General features: G+C 40.9%; 1 protein-coding gene across 1 annotated transcript; it reads left to right on the top strand.

The window, feature by feature from the left end:
- Positions 1–2,506: 2,506 nt before the first annotated feature.
- On the top strand, positions 2,507–4,937 carry LOC144655067 (discoidin domain-containing receptor 2-like). The gene is made up of 3 exons (XM_078515287.1): positions 2,507–3,403; positions 3,766–3,902; positions 4,922–4,937. Exons 1-3 carry the CDS (start codon positions 3,050–3,052, stop codon positions 4,935–4,937), a joined length of 507 nt encoding a protein of 168 aa, XP_078371413.1. The 5' UTR covers positions 2,507–3,049.
- Positions 4,938–11,075: the final 6,138 nt, after the last annotated feature.

Genomic DNA, 11,075 nt, shown 5'->3' with positions numbered 1-11,075 from the left:
TAGTTTCTAGATGATTTAATGAACGCTGCCGTTGCGACTCTCCGCGCGACTTTCCGCTGGAAAGTTTGCACGAACAATCGTTCATAGAAAATGCGGTAATTGGGACTTTGACAGCTTCAATTTGTGCTGGCATGCACAATCTCATGAAAATGGCAGCAAACGCCCCAGGAAACAGACAGGGGGGGGGGGGAGAAGTACGGCCTATCATCGTACAAACTTGGACGTTTTTCAGCTTCGACATTTAGCATTTAAGTTTTGTCTGACATGTTCACAACCTGGGCTGAGATACCCGAAGACAAAAGAAGTGATCGGTTCACAAGAAATAGTTCTGCAACCATGTCCGAAGGCAACCCTGCGTCTTTCCGCAATTTTTTTTTTATTTCCAGTTTCCATCCTCTTTCGCGGACACCCTTGATATAAACAGATTCAAACAAAATAATAATTATTGCCTATACGCATCCAATGCGCACATGTTCCTGACCGTGTTCTGTATCAACCGCGTTCTGTATCAACAGGCCTTAACACCTGAAATGTTGCAAGATGCTGTTCATTTAAGTTATAAAAAGTCGAGTATGGAGTGAATCATTCCACAGAGCAATAAATGTAACGAAATGACGATTTAACTCTATTCAGACCGGGCATTTTTAGGATCTTTTCAGACCGGGCCCCCCCCACCCCCCCCCCCCCCAAAAAAAAAAAAAAAAAAAAACACCCATTACTTCCAGAATATTTAAGCAATCACCATAAAAGTGAGAGGATACATAGCATGTCCGAAAATATATATTTTGATATACGTCTCGTGGAATGATGTCATCAAAAATCATGAAAATTGCATCATGATGTCACAACAGCCGCCATCTTAGATTTTAATATTTTTTCAAATGTCAAAAAATCCGCCCAATTGACTGAAAGTACTCAAAATCAATAAAACGGTGCAAAAAAAACCTAAAAGGGGGGGAAAGATGCAAGTTAGTTTTCATGCATAGGAACACAAAAGTTACAAATTTGGGGTAACATGTCTGTCAAAATGTCGTTGTCATGGTAACGTCGACTTTCCGAGACAACAAACTATCCTACCAAATTATTCCCAGATAAATTTTAGATAAACTCGCAAAGTTTGGCAGCTTTGGTTGAATCTTGAAAAAGTTACAGCGTTCTAAGCCAGCGCGGGCACTTCCCCCTCCCCCCCCCCCCCCCCCCCCGCGGTCTGGATAACACCGGGTTGCTGTGATTGGTTTGAGGATTCATTGTGTCACCTTCTTTGGCGTAAGCCTATGTGAACTGAAGCATCATATGGTCCTCGGGTTGACCATGCCTCGTTTTTGTTCGCACAGTTTCTTGGGGTTTTCGCCTGGTACAGTCGGTTTGCGTTAATTGTACACACTAGGCTCGTTTGTTGTCTTTTCTTTTGATGGTGGTCATTTCCATCCCCTCCACCTATTTTTTTGTCTGCTCCTTTTTCCTCCTCTCCGGCTTGTTTACATTCTTCTCCGATTTCTATTAGTGTGACTTGGTGTAAAGGGGCCTGCAATGGTGTCGTTTTCCATAGTAACCGTACAAGATTCTTCCCGTTAGTCGGGACCCTTTGCATTCCAGTCACTCATCGCTGTTCGTCACGTAGCAAAACCATTAAGTTTTCCCAACATAACATCAGCTTCTGTCAATCAAACGTCATAAAGTTATTTAAGTCTTTTCCTTGGTTTGTAAAACAATTAAGGCCAGATTGGAAAGACTTTATGAAGGCAAGTTAATAACCTTTTCAATCTGTCCACGGCCGAATTGCTTTTTGCTGTAACTATGCCTCCTATATCCCAATCTATAGTATCTGTGAAACACTGCTTCCATGTAGTGTAAAAAAGATGCTAGTTAGTAAAGAACCTCACAGATGAGGTGATGAATATTTACAGAGCGTCGATTGTATCCAAGTATTGGTATAAAATATTAGTATGATAATTAGATGGTGATTATAAAGACAAATCAATTTTCGAGTGCTTATTTATCCCAAATTGCACGAGAAAAATCATGTGATAACTTATTAATCATATTCATGAAAACATTGCGAAAAAATAACATGCGCAAATCTCGTACACAAATAATTTATTCGAACTCGGCAAATACCCGTGTTCATTCGATTCAAAACAAGATCAAAGCCCAAACAACGTACAGGTTTCTCGATGTTTTAAAAGTTCTTTAGCCGAAAAATTTGGCTAAACAGTCAAACGAATTGTATGAGAAAAGATTCTGGGATTACCTCCTCCAGAGTTTTTGTTCTGCCTTTAATACTTGTCGAGCTTGGGCGCTGTCGTCGGCCAGCCGAGTGAAGCTGTTTCGCTTTCCCTTCAACACTTCCTAGGACGACACAATTCTCTGTCCCGTACAATAGAAATCCTCTAAGTACTAGTTCTGTTCACTAAGTACAGTGTCTTTCAACAGGTGTTCAAGCGATGTAGTTATTACTTTGAGGCTATCATCTGGTCCATAAAACACCAAAATTACAAATTTTGGAAAACAGGCCTATCAAAATGCTGTTGCCATGGTGACGTCAAGTTCCTGACACAACAACCCATCCTACCAAATTAGTTCTAGATAAATTTAAGATAAACTCGCAAAGTTTGGCAGCGTTTGGTTTAATCTTGAAAAAGTTATAAGCGTTCAAAGTCAGTGCAAGCACTCCCCCCCCCCCCCCCCACGGTCTGAATAGGGTTAAACGGAACACTTTGTACCTTTTTAACGAAAAATTGAACCACTCAAGTTCAAACGTTGACAACGTGGAAATAAACAATCTATCAAATTGTAAATATGGGTGGAGGTGTCAAGGAATTTTTGACAACTCGGCGACATTACTTGGCTTCCTGGTCAAAACGAATTCGTTGTATGAAAAGCCGACAGTCGTTTTTTCTCGCCTCGCACGTCCTGCGCCTTTGATTAGCACTTTCTTCGACGATTTTAGGGAAAAAACGACTGTTTTGCAGTCTAGAAGGGCCGAGGTCCCCAGGACTATATTTAGCAACTTTTAGAGACATCATGATCAACTCTTCAGTATTTTTATATGAATAACTGTTTGCCTTCAAAACCAGCTGATGATTGCTTCACCAAGCCTGTAGGAGTATCTGACCAAGCCCAAATTCCTGATAATCGCATGACAGCTTCTTCTCAATATGGCGATGGTTACCAGCCTGCTTATGGTCGAATCAACGGAGACAGAGGTGATGGCTGGTGTGCCAAGGAATCTGCCAGGAATGATGACTGGCTGCAGGTTGATCTTGGCACAACTTTTCTATTGTGTGCTGTTGCTACCCAGGGAGACAGAAATGGCAATGAATGGGTCACGGACTTCATGCTGTCTTACTCGTTAGATGAAAACGTCTGGAGTACTTACAAGGATGAAAATGGTGTAGTCGTCGTGAGTGGTCACACAGCTTATTTTCAACACTAGTCAATTGTAATTGCAAATCACGAAATTCATTTAATTCAAATAGAAAATCAGGGCGATGTAATGACTACGTTTAAAATCGATGACCACAATAAGCTCCTTCTGCAGTTTCGACATCAAAGTCCACATTCCTGGCATCGCAGGGGACAATCCTGAATGTCCTGCAACCTCTTAACAGATTAGGACGGATCTTAATAGTGCTTACGAAGTTTTTTACACTATAAGCAACACTTTATGCTGCAACAGTTTTTGCACTATAACAAACAGTTTATGCTGTATATAAGCTTTGACGCTTCGTATAACTACCTTCTGTTTTTGTTTTTTAATGAAAGGAATTCCACAGGCAAGGTGACAGCAACACTGTTGACCAACACAAATTGCCAGTGCCTGTGTATGCAAGATACTTTCGCTTTCATCCAACCAAGCAACATACTTGGAACTGTCTAAGAGTAGAGTTGTACGTATGGAGGTAAGCGTCTCAGTTCTTCTATCAATTACACTATCTGGAAATAAAGCAACGTAGGTCTGTCTTATCATGGGTGTAGGGTGGCCTAATAGTTAGCGCGCTGGACTCCTGATCGAGTGGCCCGAGTTCAAGCCCTGACCCAAGCCCTGTTGTGTTCTTGGGCAAGGCACTTTACTCTCATAGTGCCCCTTTTCACCCAGGTGTATGGATGGGTACCGGCGAATTTCATACTGGGTGTAGCCCTGCGTCATGGGCTAGCATCCTATCCAGGTGTGGGGAGGGGGGGGGGGGATTATAAATAATTCTAGTCGCTTAATGCTAAAAAAAACGGAATAAGCTCCGGCCTGTATGGGCCACTATGATCGACGAATACTTTTAGAGGGTCTATAGTATCTAAGAAAATGCTCCATATTTGCTTGCCTGATGTAAGGGTCTATTCTAATCAGTTAGAATTTTTCTTGACCGAGGACGAAAGTACAGGCCGAAAGCAGTGAGGTCTGTACAACCGACCGAGGCCAAGATTCTCCAATCCCATACAGAGGAGTCAAGCTCACTTTCAGGGATTTTTTCAATTTTTCTAGCCTCTTTAATTGACGAACAAAATATTCTCACGTGCGTTTATTTATTTAATCGCGTTGAGTGTTTTTCGGCTTCGGGCCTTGCAAAAACATCGCTATTTCATCCCAGCTGGTGCTTGCACGCGCTCGTTCTCTCTACTTTTTTTCTCGTCAGGTCTTTTGGCTATTTCATTCAGTATTTTTAGCGGAAACTAATCAATGTGTTTGTAACTTTCTCGCGGCAAATTTGACAGCTAAACGGGTCTAGATGCCTGTCTAGATGGGATTATTTAGACCATGGTTAATATCGTTTTTTTTGTCAATCAAATTCGCGAATTCTATAGTTCCCACTCCTTTTGATACACGGCCATATAATAAATACACCATACCACTGCCGGAATTTATTATACCACATAATAATATCATATTTCTGTTTGAGCTCAATTTTCTGTTTCTATTTTACAGAACCATCGACAGGTAAAACAACAAATTTCTGTAAAAGGTCTGTACAAACAAGTTTAGAAAAAGAAAAACCTCTTCATTTTAAGATTCTTCAGCTGTTAAAGCACAGAACGAAAAGCCTTCAAACATGTACAGTACGAGATGACAGGGATTTAAACTGTGGGTGCCTTTTAACCTTTCTTTTCCTTTAGTTTAATAACTTACAGTAAGAAATGAAAGGTCATGCACTCCACGCACGGAAGGAGATAGAATAAAAACTCACACTGTACAAAAAGTTTCCACCATCTATTTATGGCGTCTTAATGGGGATAGTCGTTTGCAGTAAAACAGCCAAAAATTTGGCCGTTAGGCGAAAAACTTGAAAAAATTATCCGTGAACCTTTAATAAATAAATCATTTCCCCTGTTCAGTCTGTAGGAGACGTTGTGGCTAGCGCTTTGGACTCCCGATCAATCGGTCCGGGTTCGAGCCCCGGCTGGGGCTGTTTCTTGGGCAAGGAACTTTTATTCTCATAGTACCTTTCTCCACCCTCGTGTATAAAAGGGCAACGGCGAATTAATTCTGGGTGTAGCTCTACGATAGACTGGCATCCCATCCGGGGGGGATTAAAAATAATTCTTAAGTGGCTTAATACTACAGAATGTGAGATAAGCTTGGCGGTATGGGCCACTTTGCTCGCCAAAGGCTTCACCTAGTTACCTGTATTCTATGAAAAACCAACTCCAACAGGTAAAACTCATGCCATTTTTTATACCTGCACTTTGATAAAGACACCCTCATCGGGCAGAATCTTCCCCCTTTTCTCACTGGAGAAAACCATAGAACCATAGTATAACCAGAACCTACATACAGACATCAGTGTATCGTTTTCATTGCAGAATGTCCGGTTAACACTTACAAGGACTTTGTCGGGGATGCAGTTGTGTGTACACCCTGCCCGGCGAATTCTGGCCACTAAATGACTGGAAGTGTTAGTATACAGGATTGCAAATGTTTTCCAGGATACGCAGGTGACCCAGAACGTGGAATACCCTGTACCAGTAAGTATGTGGTAATTCACTATTGCATCGAGACTTTGGCATCGCTTAGAAGTTTTCACTGCACATGGGGAGGGTGCGTGTGTGTGGGGGGGGGGGAGGGGGGCTATCAATTTAATTTACCCCTTAAAAAGTCCCTTGAAATGTAACATTTTTTTTTTTGCCTGATCGGTCAAGACCGCCCACACAATATGACGGTGTTTAAATCTCCCCCTAAACCTTATACGAGACATTGACAGCAAACATTGGTGTTCGCTCACCCTCAGTAAGAGTGATTTTTGTAATTAACACCCCTAAGCGAGACCCACCTCCGGCTTTTTTTCTTTAAAAATTACTAAACTAATTTTTCTCTTTGCTTTAATCTCATTTATATTTTTAGCACAGTAACGACATGCAAAAACTTATTTCAGCTATCACCATGCACAAAGGATTGTAGTTTCGATTTAATGAGGACACCAAATTTAGGCACATTTATATGGTAAGAGAGGAAATAAACAACGATGATCTTGACAAGAATATCAAAGTACTCCAATTGAAGTACCGTAATGTGAGTGCTTCTGAAGACTGGTGCATTCAAACAGTGTTTTTGTGTCATCACTCGGAAAAAGAACACAATCATGTTAAATCTGATAAAGATGACATTTTCGTGAGCGTGGAACAAAGAAAAAATCTGAGTCCTTGACAGGTATGGAACCCTTGGCCTCCCAGATACCGGTTGGGCGCTCTAACCATCTGAGCAACGAGAGATAGCTATTTCATAAAAGCAATAAACCATAGCCATAGCTATTTCATAGAAGCAACAAACCGCACTTCCTAGGGCTTTACTGGCGTCATAAAACCACTTGGGCTGTTGGGTGAACACGAGAAAAGCTCGTAAATCAAGAGCCGCCAGGCGAGTGATTTAAAAACGTTTCCAGTGTAATTAAGAAAGTGCGGTCTATTACTTTAAAAATCAACCCGCGATAGGTAATTATACCATTTGAAGGCTTGCCACCTTTGACATCCAGGCAAGGAAACATGACCGCATTTGCTGAATGTAATTTTCCTTCTTTGAAAGAAACCACTCCAAGTCATTGATTCTTAAAACATTGGGAATTTTGCAAATTGACTACCAAGGCTTTTGGACCAATAGTAGTTTAAAGAGATGGTTCTCGGGGCATTAGAATTGATCGTAAACACAGTGGTTGAGGAGATCGCACGCAGCCAACAGAAACTCAGTCAGATCGATTGAGCAAACATTATTCAATCTATCTTTCTCGAAGTGTTTGTTTTGTTCCGTTTTCTTGCGTAAATTCTGAGTGTAAATTCTGATTTCACTCGATAAATTAAACTGGTTTATTTTTACACCGTATTATTGCAGTTCTCATCTCTGAAAATTATACTAAAACAATTATTAGCCTCAGGATCCTTGATTATTCAGCAATAATCACTTCGCCTTCGTCGAATTATTTGTTTAAGGTAACATAATCCAGAATCCGGAATCCAAAAAAATTTTGCTCTTGGAATCCGGAATCCAATGTTATAGAATCCGCAATCCACTTTTCATCCGAAATCCGGAACCCTCGTAAAATATCCACTTGTAAAATATTGTGAAAATCAATCACAATAAAACGAACAAACAAACCAGAATATTTCAGGAGTAGGGGATCGAAAAAACGCAAAAATGTACAGACGATGAACGCTCTATAAACAGTTCTCTATAAACGTCGCCACGGTCTGTGTGTGTAACAAGCAAAGTGATTGGTCCAATAAACAGGTTAAAAAGAAAAGGCACCGTCACAAACAATAAACACCACTACGAAAAGTAAGCCCGCTACCGAAGGATCGAGAGGGAGAACTTAGTCACATTGAGATAAGATTTAAAGGTTACTTGTTTATTGATGCTTAGCCTCACAGTTTTGCAAGCTAATTCGTAGTGCTGTCCCAAAGATTCTTGGCAGCTTTTGGGCAACTTTTCATGTTTCGCGCGGCTTTCGAGCAACTTTTTGCAATTTCGATCAACTTCTTGTGAATTCTAGACCGAAGATTTCCGAAGATTGTCCGGGTGTTGCTCGAAAGCCATGAACGTTTTCTTAGAAAGTCCAGAAGATGCTTCAACTTTCGGATCATTCGGCATTCAAATTCGTTAGCATTTTCACGGTTGTTCTAAGTGAAAGAAATTCCTGTAATTCAAACAATTTTGGCCTTAAAATGTTGCTGTTGCAGTTGAAGTTTGTGAAAATACGACGGCCAACATTGTGTTAGATCTGGCGTTGAAAAGGTAGTTTTTGGCCCTAGGCCTTAACCGCGCGCTTTGTTCGTACCAGACGGTCGGGGTGATTATATGAGAACCTTTAATTAACAAGCAATGTATCTCCGGACAAAAGTATATGTTTTTTCTTACATTGTTAAAGACAGTTTAAATAAATAGAAAAGGAGAGAAAAAAAGCTACACTTAAGTTTAATATCCAAAAAGTTGGAATCTGAAGACCAGATTACTGGAATATGGAATCCAGAGGTTGCAGAGCCGGGGCTTGGAATCCAGAATCCAAAAGGCTGAAATCCGAAATCCAACACCACGGGTCGGGGATTCTGTTACATGGGGCGATAAATAAACTTAAATTCTTACGTAATTTAGATCTAATGTTGTACTTATAATATAATATTTACTTAGTTCGTCGTTGTGAATCCCTATCTGCTCCTGCCAACGGCCTTTTCGTTGGTCAGTGCTCAAATGAATATTTATCTGTTTGCCGCATGGCATGCAATGAGCGGCACGAAGCTGTCGGGAGCGAGGAAAGAAAATGTGAAGTGACTGATCCGAATTTCATGAATAGAATGGAATGGTCAGGGACACCGCTGGCATGTGTCGGTGAGTGAACACTTAATAGCAGTTTTATAGAGCGGCTTTTAATTAAATGTCCTAAAACCAAAGCCAAAGTAATCTCAATCTTGTAAACCAATCAAAATTCGAGCGAGTGTGAGCGAGTTGCGAAGGTTTTGGTTTGCTTATGAATGGCGCGAGTTTGTAAACCATTCACTTAACGCGGTAATCTCAAAAACCAAAAACAAAAAAGTGAGTGACATTCGACACTAAAAACAGCTCTAAAGCTCGTAAAACTAGCTTATTTAACTACAACGTAATCACTTTTAACTTCCGTTATTCGCATAATACAAGACCACTCATCCTAAACTAAAACACATGAGCTATAAAATGGCATAAATAAATTAACCTTTTTTTAATAGGTAAATTAAAAAAAAGAATCAACTAGTAAAGTGGTAATTAACGTTAATTAAGGTAAAAAACCTTTTTAAACGTAAATAGCGAGACCTCTGAACTATTAAAATAGCGATAAATCAGTGCTGTTGAAGGAACCGGGACTACAAAGCACGGGACGCGGAAGGTACAGATCCCCTCTTACTCCTCCTCCTCCTCCTCCTCCTCCTCCTCCTCCTCCTCCTCCTCCTCCTCCTTCTCCTCCTCCTCCTCCTCTCTCCTTACCTGCCTGCCTACCCCACCCCAACGCTACAGACTTGAGAAACAAGTTGACTTTGTGTAATTATGTAACTTTTGAGTATTCGATACAAAAATTAATCACTTTTTCAAATTAAATTTTCTCGCAAACCTGTAAGCACTAAAAAGCGTCTCATTTCTTATATAGTGCGGTCTCTCTCTTCTGATAATACTAATTAATGCGTTGCTTTTTTGCAGGTTGAGGCCACACGGTACCCGGCGTGATCAATCGGTCAAAATCGATGATCGGAAATCAATCAATCAATCGATATCAATCGATGATGGTTAGTTAATTGATATCGATTGGCATCGCCCAATCGATGACCAATCGATAGTCACAAATAAAATTTCCTTAATTACATCGATTGTCATCGATTGCTATCGATTTTCATCGATTGTCATCGATTGTTATCGATATCTTGCGGCGTACTTGGGCATCCCGAGGACAATTCTCCAGGATATCCGGAAATAGATTTTCGCAATCCTAAAACGACATATCTGAAGCGGATAAAGCAATCCCGGGAGCAATGGACGTTACACTTGTTATTAAGTGTGTGGTCAAAGGCTACCATGCCTGCGACTTCACCGTTGAAGTTGGCGAGGAGTTTGTGGCAAAGAGAAAACGGGGAGAGCGCGGGAACGCGTTTAAAGTAATTAATCAGCGTGGACAATTAGGTCACCTACAAGCTGAGCTGGTTTCTCCTCTCTGGCCTTTTTCTGTTATATTTCTCAAGTAATCTATACGCTAGTGTAAACCTTGCCCCATTTCTTAATAACGTTGTTTTTTTATGCATAAGATGACAGTGTATCGCGAAAAATAAATGAGGTATTGATCACTTTTAAGAGCCACTGAGTTGATGTTATAACCCCGGGGGGGGGGGGGGGCACTCCCCTATATGGCCTATACGGGGACGTGCCGCTGGATAGGGTATGGTTTTTGACTCCTCCGGTCCTGAACAGGGTATATAATTTCAAGCTCCTCCGTCCTAAACAGGGCCTGAAGCTGTCCTAGACAGGGTATGGCTGCAAGACTGTCGTCCATGTATTTACATTGTTTTCGCTTTCGCTTCAATAAAAAGCATTATTTTATTCGGTGGGATAGGTGTTTTTGCATTTCAATGCTTCAAACATCGCGTATGGAACGCAATCACAATTAAGCGTAAATGATTGTTGATGTTGTCCTTTGTCCTAAATAGGGTCTTAGAATAGGGGGTGTTGTCCTACACAGGGTAGGCATTTTAAGTCTTTATTGTCCTAAACAGGATCAGGTTTTAAACCTCCAGCGGCACTCCTATACCTAAACTTAGGTCAAGTACCCCCCCCCCCCCCCCCCCCCCCCCGGGGTTATAACACCCATATTGAATCAAACCAAATAAAAAACGATCGATGAAAATCGATGGTAATCGATGATAATCGATGACAGTCGATGAAAATCGATGAAATTAAAAGTCACAAAATTTTCCGTCATCGATTGGTCATCGATTTCCAATATCAATCGATTAATTGGCATCGATTATAATCGATTGGTATCGATTATCATCGATTATCGGTTTCATCGATAGATCACGCCGGGACGGTAGAAGAGATCTTGAAGTTAACAAGACAAAGGGGGTTTCTCTTAAATAGT

Source organism: Oculina patagonica, chromosome 5, assembly GCF_052425735.1.
Source record: "Oculina patagonica isolate OP01 chromosome 5, crgOcupat, whole genome shotgun sequence".
In the NCBI taxonomy this organism is placed as follows: domain Eukaryota; kingdom Metazoa; phylum Cnidaria; class Anthozoa; order Scleractinia; family Oculinidae; genus Oculina; species Oculina patagonica.
This window is presented reverse-complemented; position numbering and strand designations above follow the sequence as displayed.